Source organism: Squalius cephalus (assembly GCF_949319135.1).
Source record: "Squalius cephalus genome assembly, chromosome: 5".
Taxonomy (NCBI): domain Eukaryota; kingdom Metazoa; phylum Chordata; class Actinopteri; order Cypriniformes; family Leuciscidae; genus Squalius; species Squalius cephalus.
The window spans coordinates 12,181,344-12,202,248 of NC_137126.1; the positions used below are offsets into that span (position 1 = coordinate 12,181,344).

The following is a 20,905-nucleotide window of genomic DNA, read 5'->3' on the forward strand; positions in this document are numbered from 1 at the left end:
TATTGAGCTTTTGAGACTTTGGCTCCCCGACTATCATGTTTCATTCCTATTTTGCACCCAACGCACAGCGGACTTTTCCCTCGGCAGATGCACGTCTGTAAATTAGGGAATGAACTTGCGCTCCCGGGGGCGGTTAAGCGAAAAGAGGAGGCGTGTTCCGGCGCAAACGTTCCCTGGTGCTATTTTGCAGTTCCAGAAAACAATTCCGCCACAGAAAAGTCAGTGGCGCATTTTCAGTGGTGCGTTCAGATGCTATTTTAAGGGCGCATGCTTGGCCATAATGTTGCGTGTGCACAACGCACATACACTTTGCTTCTCTCATCTACACAGATGCAGCAGTTGACATTTTTGCAAACCATATATAATTACAAGGAAAAATATTCCACACGAGTGAAATCATTGTGGTGTCCATGAAGATGTAAAAAAAGGCATAAATCTAGCTTACACATTTACCCAAATTATTATACGCCTGTTTAACCGAAGCTTATTTGGGTTGTTTTCTTCCATCCCCATACAATGTCACTTCTCGGAACATCGGTCTCCTCGGCTGTGAACCACTCCTGGTGTGCGCCTGGCAAATCCGCAGTTATAATAGCAATCTGCCATGGAACAAGCGCACCTGCTTTTAAAGGGAATGTGAGATGACGCTCTGATTGGTTTATTTCACGTTATGCCCAAACCACACCTATGAGTAATGTAGGTACTTCAGACCAACCCATTTTAGATTTGCGTTGGGCGCAAGAGTAATTTATCCCGCCGGTATAATAGCACCAGCGCCCGAGATCCATCCACAAAGTTACTTGCGCTTCGTGTTTGATACTTGCGTTTCAGATCGTTAAAATAGGGCCCTAAGCCTGAAATGAATGAAATCTGGGAAACAGATACCTGTGTGGATTCCTATCCGCAGTCGTAGCTGATCGTTGGGTCTGTGTCTGATTTTGAAGGTTTTAACCTGTTCCAGTAAAGCCAATGACATGCCAGCTATCTCACGTGCATGTACCTTCCCATTCCGCACAGGCAGACCTGACACCACCATGTATGCATCACCGATTGTCTCCACCTAAAAATACAAGAACATGCACAAAGCCATCTGCAAAAAGTTTTTGCACATTTTAACGCCTTTAAAAAAGCTGAAGAAAGTTGAAATAATTAAAAAATACTTTCTCTAGAGAGAGTGCACTATATACTCTATATAGTGCATTATAAAGGTATTCATCTGCATTAATACGATCAAGCACATTCCACATCATATGTGTTTGAATGCATTGTGTTTTTGAAAGGTATAACCCCATGAATAGATAATAAAAAGAATGTAAACATTTTTATGAAAAGATATGACTGCACTGTGAAAATTAAAGTCGCTCACCTTATATACATCAAAATTGTCAATAATGGCATCGAAGCATGTGTAGAGATCATTCAGTAATGTCACCACCTAAAGAGAGGCACAGGACACTGTTGAGAGCAGTATTGAGTTGTGAATGACATTAGCATGACAACATTATAAAATAATGATGGCTTTTGTATCAGATCATATAACTTAAATTACAAAGAAATTAAAAGATAGTTCTAACCCAAATTCTACCCCTTAACCTAACCTTAATACCCGTAACCTATCCCTAAAACCAGAGGGAAATGATAGGTGAATAAGAATGGTGTCGTAGGACTAACCCTTGTTGTAAGCCAAAACTTGACATTCCCTATCAGTCAGTCAACGTTACATCAGAACTGAACTGACAAATTGGAATCTCGCCTGAGAGCCCAGTCATCTTTAAGTGTAAACTACTGTAAACGAGTCAATGCACATTGGCATGCGAGATTTGCATCACAAGCCCCACCCAGTGAAGCTGGTATATAAGGAAGCGTGTATGCGATCACACTTCAAGCTTTCGCTTCAGAGCCGAGCGGTTGTTGCTGTTCTGCTCTGCAATCATCAATGAGTGTGCTACGAGTTAGAAGAAGCTCAAAGTAGCAGAGGGCTACTTTGAGGAACCCAGTGGGGGCTAACCTGCCGAGCCAAACTCCGCTTCTCTAGCACATCGCAAGCTGTAGAGCTTCCGGCTGAGACTGCTGGTCCTTCGCATGGGGGACCAAGTGTTTCATTTGGGGCTCCAGCGGAAGACCAGATGTCTATCGCTGCATCAGAGGGTGGGTTAGAGTCCTCCGGGGATTAAGATTATACTGCGTTGCCCCCTTCAAGAAGAGTAGCGTTGACCGAGTCTGACCCAGAGCTGACGGGCCGCTGAGAGTGTCGGGCTCGAGTGGAGGACTCCACCGTGTCCCGAACGCTCAAGCCAGGGGTTTTCAAACTGTGGGTCGCAGAGTGGGAAGAGGTGGGTCGCACAGTCACTTGGCTCCAGCTAAATTTAAGTTTCAGTGAATGACACACACACAAACAGTCTAGGGTTGCTCCCTACGGGCATAATGTGGTCTCCGTAGCATCCCTTACCATAGGTACGCTTTCCCAGTGTTATCCAATAGTCTCACTGAGTGGGTCAGAAAGAACAGCAGTGATTGACCTTCTCTGCGTGAAGCCAGCCCCATCTTCCACCCTAGTAGGTGTGGGGTGATTAGGTAGCCTACGCGGGGTGCTGGAAGGGGCAGCAATAGTGATGCTTTGTAGGGATCCCAATTCGTCAGTTCAGTTCTGACGTAACGTTGATACACCATCTCGCACACACGCTTCCTTTTATAACCGCTTTGGGATTACAATTTGTCCGTTCAGTTCTGACGTAACATCTCTGTTCCCTCCTTCAGGGAACAGGGGTTACATTAGTAACCTAGATGTTAACTGTAAACCTATCCCTCAAATCTATTTGGTAAATTATAATGCTGATTGGAATGGAATCACAATTTTAGAGTAGAATGTAGACAAGTAGTTTTAAAACAATTAATTTAATGTAATTAAATTAATGTAATTTAAAACAATTACAATAAACAATTGAATGTTTTCATGTTAACACCACTAACCCACTATATTTATATAATTTAAATCCAAAGTACTTTAAAGTGTTAATAATAATTATTATAATAATAATGTAATAATAGAGGTACTCTCCTTTTAATCAGCCAAGATACTCTGTTCAGATACTTCAAGATACTTTCTCTGTTTAGTTCATTCTCTCAAGAATTCATTTGTTTGACTATTCAGACGAGACTTCCTCCGATTCCAAAGTTTTTTTTTTCGCACCTTTTTAGGTGTGATGAGAACCTGACAGAAATAGTTCTGCATCTGTGCTCACAAAACTCAGTTCAAACAGAATGTATAATAAAAGTCTATTGTGTCTGCAGCTCTGCCATGTCTCATAGAAGCTGAGTGAGAAATGACTGCTGTGATGCGTTTCTGCTTGAACTCCCTATGGTTCCCTCAAATTAAAATACTTTCTGCCCCCCACACCAATCCTCTCCCCCCGTCCCATCCCTTTGGATGTACGCCCAGAAAAAGAGGCCTTACAGAGTGATATATTTGCATACATGGAACAAAAAAGATGATGAATTAAACATGGAGGCCAACTTCATTATGAGGTTGTTATGCTATAACCTTAATCACTGAAACACTGCTGGATTTTATCATTGCATCTTTGAACAGCTGTTGAACAGCGTGATCCAAACATCATGACAGTTAATTTTTGTTGTCTGCATTTGGTCTAATTTCAGAGTAACTTTCCAAACTCAGTTGGTCTATTAGTTCAGATTAGAAGTAAAACAAAATGCAACAATGGCCTCAAATGTCTCATAATTTAAAGGAGTATGCAACTTTTTCCACTTATGGGTACCCCTAAAGAAATTAATTACTTTTGAAAAATATATTAAAAATCATGTTTTATTTATAATGATATTCTACATAGTGAATCGAGTTTGCATAGCTATAATCATTTGCATGTTTACGTAGATAATGATTCAGAACTTAATCTCACTGATTCCAGAAACCATGTTTTAGGCTAAATAATATCAAAGTACATACTATATCTGGATTTATTACATGGGTTGTGAAAGTCTTTGCATTTGCTAATCTCATTTGCTAAATCCTCTTCTTTGCAAAACTTTATGGAATGCCTGGCATAAAATGTATTACACAAGCATTAAAGGAGAATACTTGAACATCTTGGGGCAAAACTTTGCAACCTCTCGTCAAAAAGTGATAAACGTGATCATCGTATTTTGATCATCAAAATACATGGGAATGTGAAGGAAGGAATGCCTTTTCTGTAACTCAGACCGAAGAATTTGGCAGTCTAAATCTCTGTTTGACAATATGAAGGTCAGATATGTTGCTTGGAATAGCATTGATGCATAGTGCTTGCATAATCATAAAATATTGCAGGATAGTTGCATACTAAATATGGTTATGTTAAGTCCAATCACAGATAAACAGATATGACAAAATATAAAATATGTGCATTGATCATTCATTTTGTTTTTACAGAGTAAACATTCCCAGTGAAATAAGCCAGATCTCAGTAGTCTAATGCATCTTACACTACCTAGCACTCAGAACCAACCTAACCCTTGACTGTTTTTTAAATACTATATAAGATTATGTATAATATAATCTTAGTGGATTTTATTTGTCTTGATCCACAATAAGTTTTTTTCACTTCTTGTAAGCACTGATTTTAGAATAATGTTCTTTCATTCTGAAATCATGCTGGAGAACATGATCATCAGGTTTTACATGAATTTTGAAATAAAAGGGAGGTGTACTAAATACTAAGAAATTCTGTGTTATTCTTCTGTCCTCAATATTGTTATGATAATATAATTTGCACACAAAGCTTTTTGACCATCGGTCTCAGATTTGTTGTCCCCACTGTTTATTAAATAATATTTTATTTATTAGAATAGTCCCAGAATGTTGTATCTAACAATTCTTGTGCAGACCTGTAAAGGTGTACTCTCAGCAGACATTGATGTAAAGCCCACTATGTCGCTGAAATAGATCGTGACACTGTCAAAGGCTTCTGCTTGTACGGTCTCCCCTCGCTTGAGCTGCTCTGCCACTGAACTGTGGGGAGAATTAGGTTACGATCAAGTGAACCATGAAATTATTTTCCATACACAAGTCCAACTACAATAGCAGACATGCAGTAGCAAACAATCAGTTAGTTTAACAATACACAGATGAAAGCAGAAAATAATTTAATTTAATAAAGAAGCAAAGACAAAGGTATAAACAAATCGGAAATTATTCAAAGCATGTTGAAAAATGGGAGCTTTGTCCAGCTGGGACTCTCAGACTTTCTGTTAATAAGACCCAGGATCCCATTTGAGATCAATTAGTGATAATTCATGTAATTAAAGAATGAAAGATCTTGGTTAATTCCTAGCTATTCTTTTAGAGAGTTTAGTACTATATAATTAGTCAGCTTGCCTGCTTCATCTAAAGCCGGTATTAAAAGTTCTCACCACTTACATAATTATCTCAAAAACAGCCATTTTTAGATAAGACAAAACAATATGGTAGAAGTTACATCACATGCAAGTTGTGTAGTAATAAGATAAGTCTTGAACAAATAGAAGGTCTTCATCAATCTCCAATTAAAAGTTTGGAAATTGCATAGGAAATATTAAACAACACGATTCTTACTGTGGAAGGATTTGGTAAAGAAGATTTTCGGCTTTCCGTTTCTCTTCGAGGTAGGCCTGGGTTCGCTCTTCTACCAAGTTCTCCAGGTTATTGGCATACTGTTCCATTCTGGACAGTAGGTTACTGAGAATACTGGTGCTGCCTTCCCTGCCAAAAAACAAACAACAACAAAAACAGACACTTGGTTCCACATCTGATGTGTAATTATAGCAGATATAGATGATTATAATTACAGCAGACAGATTACAGCAGAATATTACAATTATGTGAGATCACTGGCAAGTAACCCATGAATTATTCAACGAGATGAATTGGAGATATTGTAGCATATGACTTCTGAAACATGCATGAGAATAGTGCAGAAAAAAGGAAACAGGAATATGTACTATTATGCAGTGTACATCTGAAGGAGCAGGGCATAGTTGCATCTTATGAGGCGTAAAACGCAGTTATGATGAAGTGTGGTAATCATGTACTGTTGGTGTGTGGTTTGCTGAATCACATTGTTCTATTTTGGGGTCAGATCTCACTTCTACGTGCAGCATACAAAAAAATATGTAACACTTTACAATAAGGTTCATTAGTTAACATTAGTTAATTACCTTAGTTAACATGAACTAAGAATGAACAATACTTCTACAGCATTTATTATAATTTTAACATTTACTAATACATTATTAAAATCAAAGGTTGTATTTTTTAACATTAGTTAATGTACTGTGAACTAATATGAACAATCAATGAACATCTGTATTTTTAACATTACCAAAGATGAACTAATATAGTAACAAATGTATTGCTCATTGTTAGTTCATTCATGTTAGTTAATACATTAACTAATGTTAACAAATGAACCGTATAGTAAAGTTTTACCAAAAAATCAAATTATTATTATTTTTACAAAATGTACAACAATAAAAAGTTGATTTTATTGCTTTAAATGAAAGAAATAGAATATTAATACAATCTTAATATTACAGTCATATTATAGCTGCAGTGCAAAAAGTTTAAGCAATGTAACTGTATAGCACTTTAGCAATTTACAAGTATTCTAGAACATTTGTAGATCTACAGAGATTTTCAAGTACTACTGTAGTTACTACACTTTTGGGAAACGGCCTGTAATTCTAGGATGACTCATGCAATTGTTTATACAATCTACTTAGGCTTATGACGCTTTTCGGAAAAACACGGCCCTTGTCTATACCTAGATATCTGATTTATTTAAACTTTCTTAAATACCAACAAGATGCATTTGTGTAATGAAGACTGGGTTGTAGGCTAAGTCTTTTTCGTGAAACATATTAGGCATTTTAGTGGAGGTTTGTCAATGTCTGTCAACTATGTCTTAAGTGCCCCTTTGGGGAATTAACAAGGAAGCTTTCACTCACATCAATATAGGTTGTTTATCAATGAGCTGTCAGCTGTAGGACAAATGCTGCATTCTGTTCAAAGATACAATACTGCTTCTACTTCATGCAGTAAAACACAATCTGTGTGGTTGTTATATAAAAAGTTTTTCTATTTGAGATGATATTGATTGCATTTCAATGTAATTCCTATATCTTTCTTTTGTGTGTTTAATTGTGTGAATGAATGGTCAACAGGTCAAAACAATGCAGCAATGAATCATTTCAGAAAAAGAGTGAGCATCATTTGTGTAACTGGTCTGTTGTAATGAAGGTGAGGATTTATTTTGAAAGTATTGATGCACAGATTCCTCAGATTAAAAAAAACAGCTGATGACCAGCAGCAATTATTTCCCGTCAAACATGTCGTACTACAAACAGCTTGACTGTCCACATCATGAACTTATACAGTATAATAAAGAATGAAGAAATACATGACAATGTGGATAGAAATACAGTTAATATATTGGAATCATCTAATTGAGTCTATTTTGAAAAATTATGCATTTACATATTGCCCTACATTAAACAATTTGGTAACACTTTACAATAAGGTTCATTAGTTAACATTAGTTAACTACCTTAGTTAACATGAACTAAGAATGAACAATACTTCTTCAGCATTTATTAATCTTATTTAATATTAATTTCAACATTTACTAATATGTTATTAATTTCAAAGGTTGTATTTGTTAACATTAGTTAATGTACTGTGAACTAACATGAACAAACAATGAATCGCTATATTTGTATTAATTAACATTAAGATTAATAAATACTGTAAATGTAACATAAATGTAAATGTAACAAATGTATTGCTCATTGTTAGTTCATGTTAGTTAATACATTTAACTAATGTTATCTAATGAACCTCATTATAAAGTGTTACCAACAATTTTAAGTAGACTCATTGGTCAACTATCCATATTTGGTAAGGCATATTTGTAAATATAACAAATGTAAGTGATGTGTAGCAGGGTGCAGTGCTTACTTGTTAAATTTTGCAATGAAGATCTTGATGTGGCTGAAGTCAGCCCGTTCTGCAGGGTCTTCAGCCCAACAGCTTTCCATTAAGATGGTCAGCTCCTCACAGTGCAGGCTGTTATCTGTGGTAGGCCTGAAGTATGGCTTCTGGCCATTCCGCACCTTTTGGATTATCTCTGTAACAAACAAAAAAAACAACAAAAAAATGCTTGTCAGTGGTGTACAACAAATTAGTTTTAATGTACTTGATCTTTGAGGATGTTACCTTTGGGACTGAGATCCATGCCTTCAACATAAAATGGGCCGTTCCTTAGCGCTATCTCCTGTAGTATGATCCCAAAACTGTACACATCTCCTTTCTGGGTTCCTTGGGGTGGATGCCTATCATATATTAGCAACTCTGGAGCCGTCCATAGCTTTTCTGAAAAATCAGTTCGGTAAGCAGTCACAAAATCCTTTATCAGCACTGGACAACAGTCAATTGATGTTGCATGCGTCAAAACAGAAAATCTTAACAGATTCTTACTTGCATACAGTGCATGTGGTGAGTCTTCATTTTCACAAGAAGAACGGAAGCTTGCCAGACCATAATCTGTGATTTTCAAAACGAAGCGGCTATCCACCACACAATTAGATGATTTCAGATTGCCATGGGAGCCAATGTAACTGTTGTGCAGATAATTCATTCCCTGGCAGCATAAGCATTAAACAGAACATTATGTCTTTGCCCACAGTTTATGGGGCAAATAGAGCAGAATACACATGAACCACTGAAAAACATTCTGTAGCGTATAATGGTTTCATGAGAAAGCTGGAAATGTAAAACAATGAACATTAATCGTGTGTATTCCATTTTGTAATTCTCAACAATACTTCCTTGTATGCTCAAAGCATTAAGAAAATTACTGGGTTGATAGAAGCCAAAGAACATATTTCATAATTACCTTTGTAAGACAGAATACATAAATTACGATAAAATGTTATTGTCTTTTCCATTAAACAGCAACTGTATTTAATACTCAGGATCAGGATTAACTCAAGGTTAATTGGCCCACTAAATTCTTTCTGACAGACAAGTGCTCTTTTAAAAACAAACAATGTTTTTAAAGCAATTTTCTGTCTTAAAAGCAAAAATATGTTTTGTGCATTTAAGTAACAGTTTGCTTTGTTGTAATTGCAGGCCAATTTTCCAGCAAAAGTCAAATGCTTTTATGTGGCTGGGCTCTCAAGTACCTTTGACAATAAACAGAAGATTGGTTTACATTAATAGAGTTTACATTATTTTCATACATGTTTTCCAGAAACAATGTCATGCTATCTTTGACGCCAGTCCTTTTTATTTTACTAATGGGGCTCCTCTCAGAAAAGCAAATAATCAAACCAACACAGTTTTATGATTCTGTTTCCTGTCTGGCCTTTTCAACAATAAATTATACATTTTGATAGGTACACCGTATTTACTGGGTTTCAAAAGCCATAACAACATGGCAAGTATTAAAGTATTCTATGTTGTTTTTAAATCATGATGTTTTTAATACCAGAATTAAAGAGACATCATCTTTGAATAAATAAACTACTAAACTAAACTAGAATCAAATATATTAAAAATATGTGTGATAAAATAAGGTTCATATATGTTCTGTATTTATTTTCCATTTTCCCACAAACCTTCACAATGTCATTGATCAGTGAGTATCGGAACATCCAGTCCAGGTTGATGCTCTCGTTTTCAAGGATGTCCTGTGAAAGAACAAACTGGACTTTAACACTGCAAAACATCTAGATGCACAGGCATTGATTTTGTACAAGCAAATTATAGGCCTACGATTCACAGATATGATCATTAACATAAACAAACAAGGTCATTAACATGGAAATGAAGGAATAGTAATAACATTGTAATAGAGACTCAGTTACTACTGTATAGTTGCCAACTACTTCCCTGAAATGGGTAGAATAAAATGCATTATAACATTAGCGTAACCTTTCAAAAACCATTCACACTGCCTGTGAACACAGAATAATATGAATAAATGGTTAACAATAATGTTATTAGTTAACATGTTTACCTGTAGACTGCCTCTGGGGCAATACTCTGTCACAATGCAGATATTTGGTGGATCGATACAAGCGCCAATAAACCTCGTCAAATGGTTGAACTGCACATCTCTCATCTATATATATCAACAAAGTTTTGAATTAACATTTTGAATTTTAACCTTTAGGATGCTGACAATTAGTACTCCACTTATTCTGAAAATCTCAAAGACCACGGCCATTAAAAAATAATAAAATAACAAAATAATAATATCAAATAATATCAAATAAAAAAAATGTAATTTCTCTAAAGTTTCTCAAACAGTGTTTTTCCTCAGACCATTAAGTCATTGAGCTATAGTGGCAAAATCTGTATGAGGCCATATACACTTTACTTAGCATAAGCTTTGGCCTACAACAGTGAGGGCAAATATCAGTGGGAACAAAGGTTTCCCCCACATCTGTTTGGTCTTTCATTTGACTCTGGCCCAACAGCTAATCAGACCCCTAGGGCCAATGTCTGCAGGACTGGTGTTTCAGACTGCTGTCTTACTCTGTGTGCAAAAAGCCATGCAGCCTCTCATGTTTCCTATCAAAGCTGAGCAGGTTAGAATTGGCCACAAGTCAGCTAGTCTTATCAGCTTTCCTTCGGGATACGGACATCAAAATAAACTTAGGCTTTAAATAAGATTGTTATGGGAAGCTTGGACTCGCATCATGTTTTTCAGGCTCAGCCTCAATCATGGTGGTCTCAGATGATAGACAGATTTGGGATATGACCGGAATAGCATACTACAATATCCTTCTTACTGTCTCTGCTTGATGTACATTGTGCAAAGCGTGTGAATTTATGTATGCACAAAATACAGATGACCTACGACATTTGCCAAAATAATCCAGTGTATAACAGAGCACTATTACAGAGAACTGAGTACAAAGTACTGTATTGCAATATGCAGTGCACTCGATGTTCCAATGAACTTTCATTTCCGGTGTGACAAAAGAAATTTAAAGGGTTAGTTCACCCAAAAATGAAAATCCTGTCATTAATTACTTACCCTCTTGTCGTTCCAAACCAGTAAGACTTTCGTTCATCTTCGGAACACAAATTAAGATCTTTTTAATGAAATCTGAGAGCTTTCTGTCCCTCCATTGATAGCCACTTTCAAGCTCCAGAAAAGTAGTAAAGACATCATTGAAGTAATGTGACTCTGTGGTTTGACCTCAATTTTATGAATGGACGCGAAAAAATGCAACAAAACATAAAAATGTTTACTCTCGCGTCAACACAACATGGATCCATCGTGGTGCTCTCGTTACGCACGTTGGAGATGAATATTTTGTATATAAAGTGGTAAATTGTGTTTTTTTGCACAAACAAAGCACTCGCAACGCTTCATAAATTCGAGGTTAAATCATTAGTGTCACATGGATTACTTCAATGAGGTCTTTACTACCTTTCTGGGGTTTGAAAGTGGTAGTTGCTTAGGCTGTCAATGGAGGGACAGAAAGGTCTCAGATTTCATTAAAAAGATCTTCATTTGTGTTCCAACGTTTGGAACGACATTGGGGTGAGTAATTAATGACAGAATTTTCATTTTTGGGTGAACTAACGCTTTAAGCAATTTCAACCATGATTAGGTTCATGATGGTTCGGCTTTGTGGTTCATCAGAAAATAGGTCTAAATTAGACAATTACATTTTTTTTTTTTTTTACTTCTATTAATATAAATACATTTTTAAATCCTACTCCGACTGGGTATTCATCTTGGAGGGGTGTTTACATGAAGCTTGTTCTTGCATTCAAAAACAGACCAGTTCTTAAGGCCCATTCACACCAAGGATGATAACTATAAAGATAGATAACAATAAAGATATAGTTCTAAATATCGTTCTCAATATAAAAGAATAGCAGAGTTCACAACGCAGCTATAACAATAACGGCACAGAGAAATGATATCGTTGGAATCACTTTCAGAACGTTTTTATCCAATGAATGATAAAAACAATAACAGCCAATCAGAATCCATCCTGCTGTAACCAGCTTGAGCATATAAAATGACAAATAAGCATGCACTTAGAATAAACAGCATGATATCGTCCACTAGTGTGGATGCTAATATAGTTATCGTTATAGTTATCTTCATGGTTATCGTTCTTGGTGTGAACAGGTCTTTAAGATGAGTTTTAAAAGTTGCACAATTTTTAACTTGACATTTGGCATCTTAAAATGCTTGAAAGTGAAAACATGAAGTGATGGCCAAAGACATCTAATGTGTATTAGTGTAGCGGTGATACTTTAAAGGGGATAATTATTTTTAAAAAATGTAACATGCAAATCGCTAAAGCTGTGAAAATGGCTAAATTATTTAAAAATATATATACAAATAAATATCACCATAATGTCGCCTTCTTCCACTTCATTTCTTTAACATCTATTTCATTACAATGTTCTATGTCTGAAGTCAGCATTTCCTTTCCAAAACACCTTGTAAAAATCCAGCCACACCGCCTTCCCCCCGACCTCAGTGTCTACAGCCTCATATTGGCTTCCCAGCCCCCCACCAAAGAATGCAAGTTTATCTGTGTTTATATGTGTAGCAAAGGGCAGGGGGTGTTTTAACCATCTTGGGCACCAAGGCTGTCCAGTGGGGTCATAAACGATGGTCTAAACACTCACACATAACATGCATACCTTGTCTTCTCTTCCCAGATATAGACACGGATGGATGCAAACACAAATTTAACAAAAATACAAGAAAAAACACTCTTGTGATTAAATGCATTCTCTTACATGCTTTAGTTCAAACAGCACTTGTCTGGTGAGGTCAATCCTCTTCTTGTTCACATGTTTGATAGCCACCAGGTTTCCCTGTTGTGAAATGAAACAAGTGTTAAAAGGATCAGATCTATTGAGCCGCTACTGAATGGCAGACTGGAGCTGTCATGGTGGGAAATTGATTTCATTTTTATCTTCATCAAGTCATTGAGTTGGATAAATTAACATCTCAGAAAATTGTATTGATCAGATGTGCTTTTTCATAGCTCATGAGTCAAAATTAAGTTTTATTAAAGTAATTTAAGTAATTACATAATTGATTTATTTCTGCATTTTAGTAGAATCATCTGAGTCAAAGAAACTGAGAACTCTATTACTCTAACTCTCCTGAGATATGAAAGAACATTCACATTGTCCTGGCCATGGTGACAGCAGAAATATTCAGCTGGCTCAGTGGACATTTGATGCCTTAGTGTCCTTTTCAGCTTACACTGTGGGACAAAGAGGTGACAATGACTTCTTTGGTTATTCAAATTACATGCATTACATTTTCTTGTAATTAAAGCTTTCAGAGAAGTCCTCTAAGAGTTCTTGGTGGGTGACCCAAATATATTTTTCTATGCTTTAGATATGGGCTGTGTCCAAGAACTAGTGGGCTGCCTACCTAGACTTAAATATATTTGGGTTTAAGGCATCACAGACACACTCCAAACAAGCAGACAATAAAAATATGCTACCTTATGACCTTACTTAATTTTTGTACAAAAATTAAAACATGGGTAAAACAAAAAACATCACAAAGTCAAATTTAAATATAAGCACCTTCAAACGAAAGCGAGAGAACCCTCAGTTGATACTGTAATATTATATTTGCGAAACAGATTTGGCAAACGCTCCAGTGCATTTTTGTGTTTGGACTCTGGAGAACGTCAAATGTTTCTATTTACATGTCTTGTTACAAGTCATATTTGTTGATCTCTTGAACGCAATGGCCAATCAGAAGAGTTTAATTTAGTCAGAATACACTCACTGCTCAAAACGCCTGAGTTTTTGTCCACTGCTGAGCTCTGCACACTTGCGAATCCTCTCATTAACAAACAAAGTGTAGACACGATTTAAGTAAGAGATTCATTGTGCCGTGTAGACAACTTTATTGATTATAACAGAACTTTGTGAGATTGCGATGAACTGAGTGACATCTTTTTAGTGATTATAAAGGTAGCAGCTATATAATCCACTTAAAGTTTTGTTTTTCATGCTGCTAAGAGGACCGACGGCTAGTTCCGTGCTTCAAAATGTATCATATGAAATACAGGATTCACTCTCGAAATTATAATTGACATTGTGATAACTATAGCATGGAACAAAAACATGGCATGTCAAAATAGATATGTGCAATGTAAATGCAGACTAATAGAGTAAAAGAAAAATAGTCGTATCAATATGTTTTTGATATTCCATTGTAATTATTTGTAAAATAATCTTAAATGTCTCACTGTACATTGGTCTTCTTTTTATGGTGGAGCTGTTGCTTACACATTATAACATCATGCCCGAACAACAGTTTAGAGAGAATCTTGCTGAGCAAGTTACTTAAAGGCGACATTTATAGCTAGCTACAGGAATAATAGGTCATCCGTTTAATAGCTTGAAACTCTATCACACTCTTGAGTACTAATTTTTGCTATAGCTTTAGCAATGCAAGACTGTACATTAAAGTGCTCCTATTATGCTATGTTAAAATAAATGTTCCTCTTTAATCTTTAAATGTTCCTAATTTTGTTTTGAGACAATTTGTCTCACATACCCAAACCTTCAGACTCAAGACAGAAGGTCTGGACCCCATAGCAGCTTTCATTGGCCAAGGACTGGCAATAAGCCATCTGACAGGTAAAGCAACCAATCACAGTTCGTTTTGTTTAGCGTCATGTTTAGGGGAGTGAAAATGTAATGTCGATGTCCTAACAATAACAGACTGGCATAGTAAACTCTTGGCCCTATTTTAAAGAGTCTATGCCACATACTTCACATACTTTTGAAAATCCAGCATTTAGTTTATTCTGACAAGCACTCAGTAGCTATGTTTCCATTCGCAACTTTGCAAAATTGGAATATCGCATAAAACATTTGCGAATAAAGCACTGTTTTCTTCCATGAGGGGGTTTGGCGTCACCACGGGTTTGTTTCCACCATTAAAGAAGACGACACACATATCCCAGAAATCCTGTAGGATTCAACCAATCAGACGAAGACTTCAAAACTCCTGAAGTGTTTCCAATTTTGTGTGCCATATGCTCTAGACATCAGCCATCGGTTCGTGGGCGTGACGTCCAAGGCTGAGACTACCTACAATAGGTTTACATGCATCCAAGGTCAAAAAACACTTGCATACTGCAAAATCTTTTCCCTCCAGCTTACATTATTGGCATTTTTTAGATTTGTGATCCAATTATCACATAAATGGTGTAGCACAGATAGCATTGTGGATCGACATAAGGAGCTGCAAAGCTGCATTAAAGTGTGATCTTAAAGCAACACATTGAGCTGGTAGTGCACCCACTCTCCATTTCTCCAGTGAATACACATGTGTGTGGGTGTGCAGCAGAGGGAGGATGTCAGAAGAACTCATCCCCACCTTAAAATAGCCTGTTTTTGCAAATAGCTGATATTTTCCATGAGCTGTTATCAAGGAGCCATAGCTGGAACCTCTCTGGAAAGGAAACACAGAGAAAATACAACACTAACAAATATTCAAGACAAAGCAGTTTCATTATGCACGTTAGAAAAGAAAAAATGCATATCGGGGGGGGTCCAAAAGTCTGAGACAACAATTTCTATGATTCAAATTTGATACAAAATAGTTTGTTACAAATTATATAATCAGATTAGCAATTTGAGTGAAAAGTTTCATTAAATTTACCTTTGCAGCTCACAGTTATCAGCAGCTTTGCAGCTCACAGTTAACAATTTGCTATACCACAAATTTCTTTAAATATTTTCTGTCATTTTACATGACAAAAATTAAGACAAAACTTAATTTAAATGTGAACTTCCAGGTTGTTGGTTTTTGTTTGTTTGTTTGTTTTTTTATTCCAGGACATTAATGGTGGCAAAATGTCCCCACAAAGATGGCAATATCCAAAATCCTTGTCCTTGTGAGGACATTTGTATGGTTTGGAAAACTTAGATATCATATAGAATGATTTTTTTGTTGAAAATTTAAAAATGCAGAACGTTTTCTGCGATGGGTAGGTTAAGGGGTAGGGGTAGGTTTAGAAAATATCCTAGAATATCATTATGTCTATGGAATGTCCACATCATGATACATGATATGGTTTGATTAGAATACCAGATGGCCAGACAGGAGCTTGTTTGAACAATTGTTAGGGTTAGTCTGTTAGTCTGTATTGTTATGAGTCTGCTACTATAAAACTGAGCCACCTTCAACAAACGAGACAACTAGACATTAGTCAATAATGTATAAACTATAATTTCTGTGTTATTTTCTTCCTTTTTCCCCCTATTTTCATTTATCTATATAACTTTAGTGAAATCTGACAGGGTCGGTCTTGTACCCATTTTGAACTATTTTAGCTATTGAACAGACCAAGATTTGTAAATAGGAGCAAACCTCTGAGCTTATAATGAATTTGTATTTTCTCTAAATTAAAGAGAAAGAGAATTCAGTTGAACAAAATCAAGCTATCTTTTGTGACCAGCTAACTGACTAAGCCATCATTGTAATTCCCAAGAAATGCAGTTTTAAATGGACATTGAAAAACAGTCCCAGGAATTACAGCCAAGTCCAAAAAGGCATTTTTATGAGATAAATTAAAACCATATGGACTGAAACAGGAGGAAACCTCTTTTATTCAACGTTTTTTAAACAAAAACAGAAACACAAAGACATTTCATCTTTAAAATATAGATTTGATCCTTGCACTTTTAAAAATGCATTTTAGATCTGGCTTAGAGTTGGCCAACTGGAAAACACATCAGTTTAATGCAGCTTTATCCAAGATATGAAAATACCAGCGAGTGCTTGTAGCCTACCTGTGAAAGAGTGAGACGGCTGCCCGCGCGTTTGTTATATTTGTTGGGATTTTCAAACTTCAGTTCCTCCCACCGTATCCTCCAAAGCATCCCAGCTAACTCCTTCTCCAACTTCAGTTTCCTAGAATAGAGCAGATCGCATTTAAGAAGTGCAACAAAAAAAATCATGTTTTGGCAATAGTAAATGCTGAACTAGATTTTTACATTTTCCAGTGTGTTGTTATGTGGGTGCAAAGGTGTTTTTGAGTGTTTTTGGTGTTATTATGTGGTGCTATGGTTGAGGTTGCTAGAGTTTTCTTGATGGTTGTTTATTGTCGCACCCAAACAATCCCACTCTCAGGTCTCTGATTTATGGTCTCTAGATGTGGTTCAAGTCATTCCTTTAATATCTATGGGATTTTTTGTGTTTTATTGTAAACTGCTGGATTTGAGGTATTCTTGTCTGTATATCATAAACAGTGCAGGACGACTGATTGGCCAATGTTTAATACTTTGGGTTAAGGGTTTTGAAAAAGTATAGCAAGAGTCATAGGCTATGTGCCTTTGTTAGAACCACAAAAATGTTTTGGAAATACCATTTCATTTTGCACAATTCGTCTAAATAACCCTTAAGGCGGGAATACACTGCGATTTCTGTATGATTTCAGCAAGGTTATAACAGTAGATTGCATGCGATGTAAAGCCAAAGCTCAAAATTTGTGTGCTCACACTATACGGTCTGATCGTCGAGCGTGGCTTGACTGCTTACACTATATGTGTGAAATATAAGCGATAAACCCCCGTGCCGGGTCAATAGTCCATGATATCGTGTATCCAGAGATATTGTCAAAAGCATCAGCTATCTATACCAAGAGGATTTAGCATTTCCAATTCATGTATTAAATTCTCTGTGATCGATTGCTCCTGTCTGCCTTCCTGCTGATTGATTGCTCCTGTCTGCATGCTCCATATAGCTTTCTGGTTTGAATCTCTATTTACTATCATTCCTTTTTGCTTATATTGCTAAATATAACTTACTCATCAACATATATTAGATATAGTCTAATATTGCAAATCATATTAATCTGACATTACTAGCTTTTATCTAAATCGTTATCGCTAGCACAACACGCTAGTATCTCGCTAGCCTGTTAACCTGCCATCCGTGCTTGCCATCTTTTTTTCTTTTCTTTTTTTCTCGCGCGCTCACGCTTTTTACGAGTCTATCAAACAACTATGGTAAGTAGGATCAGTCAACAAACATGGTGAGTAATGTCTTGCACTTCGTGTCACATGTATAACATAGCCTTCTTTGTCTTTTCATATGCAGGTAGACAGTCAGGCTGATGGAGAAGATTTCAGAACTAGAGACACGCATCCAAACTTTAATCGAGGATAGTAAGAATGCAAGGGCTTTAGATACTGCTTTGGATGTGACTAGCTTAGAACTCTGAACTCTGTACATTGTTCAGTGTAGAGCCTGTGCAGCAGGGCAACTGGGTGACTGTGAGATGCTGTAGTCGCGGGACAAAACACAGCTCTTCCATTCCGATTACCAAAACAAATAGATTCTTCCCACTCAGTGAAACACCCACTGAGAATCCTGTTGAAAGTGCCCTAGTTATTGGCGATTATATTACACGGAACGTGAAAATAGAGACACCAGCCACCATAGTCACATGTTTGCTGGGAGCCAGACCTGACCTGTTGAAAAGAGATGGTATTCATCCCTCCTGGGATGGTGCTGCTCTTCTCTCTAGTAATATTGCACATAGTCTTAGAGCTCAAACATGACGATTTTGGGCTCTGGTTAGGAAGCAGACAGACTGGCTAAACCGACCGTCTGCTAGCTGTCTCACGTCACTGAGGTCAGATAAATCCCATCACATAGAGCCTCTTTCACCTACAGTAGATATCATCATTTAGAGACTGTTTGTTCCCCGAATTAGGAAATACAAAAAACTCCAAAACCCATTTAAGGGTAAAGATTTGATTGATGTTCAACAAATAAAAAACAGATATAATACAGATGAACAAATGATAAAGCTCGGGTTGCTGAATATTCGATCCCTTACTTCAAAAGCACTTATTGTTAATGATGTGATTACAGATTATAACCTAGATGTGCTGTGTTTGACAGAAACCTGGCTAAAACCAAACGATTACATTACTTTAAATGAGTCCACACCCCAAGATTATTGTTATAAACATGAGCCTTGTCTGAAAGGCAAAGGGGGAGGGGTGTTGCTGTAATTTATAGTAATATCTTCAGAATTACTGAAAAGTCTTGTTTCAAATATAATTCTTTTGAATTGTTGGTGCTTAATGTAACACTATCTAGTGTAAATGATAAATCACGTTTGAGATTTGTGCTGGCTACTGTATACAGGCCACCAGGGCACCATACAGACTTTATCAAAAAATTTGCAAATTTTCTATCAGAGTTAGTACTGGCTGCAGATAAAGTCCTAATTGTTGGTGATTTTAATATTCATGTAAATAACGAAAAAGATGCATTGGGATTGGCATTTAAAGACATTCTGAACTCTGTTGGAGTTAGACAACACGTGTCAGGACCTACTCATTGTCGTAATCATAATCTAGATCTAATATTATCACATGGAATCAATGTTGATGCTGTTGAATTTCTGCAGCAGAGTGATGACATCTCAGATCATTATCTAGTCTTGTGTATACTTAATTTAGCCAAGGCTTCAAAGCCGACTCCGTGTTACAAATATGCTAGACCTATCACTTCTGCTACTAAAGATTGCTTTATTAATAACATTCCTGATCAGTTTCATCTCCTCAGCATTCCAGATAGCTTAGAAGAACTCGATATAGCAACAGAAACTTTTGACTCTCTCTTTTACAGCACTTTAGACACAGTTACGCCTTTGCGCTTAAAGAAGATTACAGAAAATAGTCATGGTACAACGAGCACACTCAGGCCCTTAAGAGAGAAGCCAGAAAAATGGAGCGCAACTGAAAGAAAACAAAACTAGAGTTCCCTTTCGTGGTCACTACGAGTTACGTCGACGAATGGGGTTTTGCTTAGAAAGCCTCTAATCTTCGAGAAATAAAACGAGCCAATGGCAAGGAAATGCCATGGGTCTGCCATGGGTCTGAGGAATTTGCATAGCGTAACTCCGCCCCACCTCGTGGGTATATAAGGAAGTATGCTGGCAACATGCAGATATGTTTTCGCTTCGGAGCCAAGTTTACCACTTCACTCCACAAGCCATCCTGAGATTTTCTTCATCTCCACACTCTTCGAGATGAGCTTCTCTCCAGGTATTGGTGTGACGGCGAGTTCCAGCGAGTGCACATTCCCTGCTGATCTGTGCAGTGATCTACCAGTGTTAGTGTGTTCTCTCCCTGGTCGCTTCAACACTCTGCGGAGTCTTTTTCCACTCACAAAAGAGCTTGCACGTGGCACGTCTTTTTAAAGATGTCTTGCCCGTGCACTTCTGTTTGGGGTCGGAGTGTTTCCGAGTTTGATGGGCACAATCACTGCCTTACGTGTTTTGGCGTAGATCACGCTAAGGTAGCCTTTGTGGATGAATCATGTTCTCACTGTGGGAACATGACCACCGCGACACTGCGATCGAGACTAGAGGGAGAGTCCCCTCATCCACACCCCGATATACCCCCTCCTCGAGAGGTGGTACTTTGGCTGGTGGACAGGGCGACCTGAGGGTGATGGTGTGGAACAAAGCGCCGACTATTCCACGCTCCACACCCCTCTCTTGCGTGCCGCAACCCACGGGCGTCCACCGGACTGAGAGCACAGGACCATCTTCGGAACCCCCACGCGTCTGAATCGGCGGCGCCCCAGACGAGGAAACCATGTCCATCACAGCATCACAAGGTGGGCAGGAGTCATCGGGAGATGATGATTAGGCTGTGCTGCCGCCCTCGGGTGTGCCAGCATTGCCCAAGTCAGATCCCAAGCTGACGGCCATGCTTTCCTGGGCAGCCGCGAGCATCGTACCAGAGTGGAAACCTCTGCCCTGTCCTGAGCGCTCGCGGCTGGACAATTGGTTTTTGGGCGCGGCCGCTGATCCCCGAAAGTGA

General features: G+C 37.5%; 1 protein-coding gene across 6 annotated transcripts in view; it reads right to left on the reverse strand.

The window, feature by feature from the left end:
* The window catches only part of npr2 (natriuretic peptide receptor 2), an 83,322-nt gene that overhangs the window by 15,184 nt on the left and 47,233 nt on the right, over positions 1 to 20,905 (reverse strand). The window contains exons 8-20 of one of the 6 annotated variants that reach the window (XM_079870783.1): positions 16,850 to 16,970; positions 15,432 to 15,506; positions 13,207 to 13,287; positions 12,812 to 12,889; positions 10,050 to 10,154; positions 9,649 to 9,720; positions 8,507 to 8,669; positions 8,246 to 8,401; positions 7,988 to 8,156; positions 5,588 to 5,734; positions 4,882 to 5,005; positions 1,367 to 1,435; positions 886 to 1,060 (exon numbers count right to left, since the gene is read on the reverse strand). In XM_079870783.1, coding sequence (XP_079726909.1) covers positions 886 to 1,060; positions 1,367 to 1,435; positions 4,882 to 5,005; positions 5,588 to 5,734; positions 7,988 to 8,156; positions 8,246 to 8,401; positions 8,507 to 8,669; positions 9,649 to 9,720; positions 10,050 to 10,154; positions 12,812 to 12,889; positions 13,207 to 13,287; positions 15,432 to 15,506; positions 16,850 to 16,970 — 1,535 coding nt within the window. Of the gene's footprint in view, positions 1 to 885; positions 1,061 to 1,366; positions 1,436 to 4,881; positions 5,006 to 5,587; positions 5,735 to 7,987; positions 8,157 to 8,245; positions 8,402 to 8,506; positions 8,670 to 9,648; positions 9,721 to 10,049; positions 10,155 to 12,811; positions 12,890 to 13,173; positions 13,288 to 15,431; positions 15,507 to 16,849; positions 16,971 to 20,905 lie in introns of all 6 variants that reach the window. The other 5 variants (XM_079870782.1, XM_079870785.1, XM_079870784.1 and 2 more) reach the window with 5 other exon arrangements.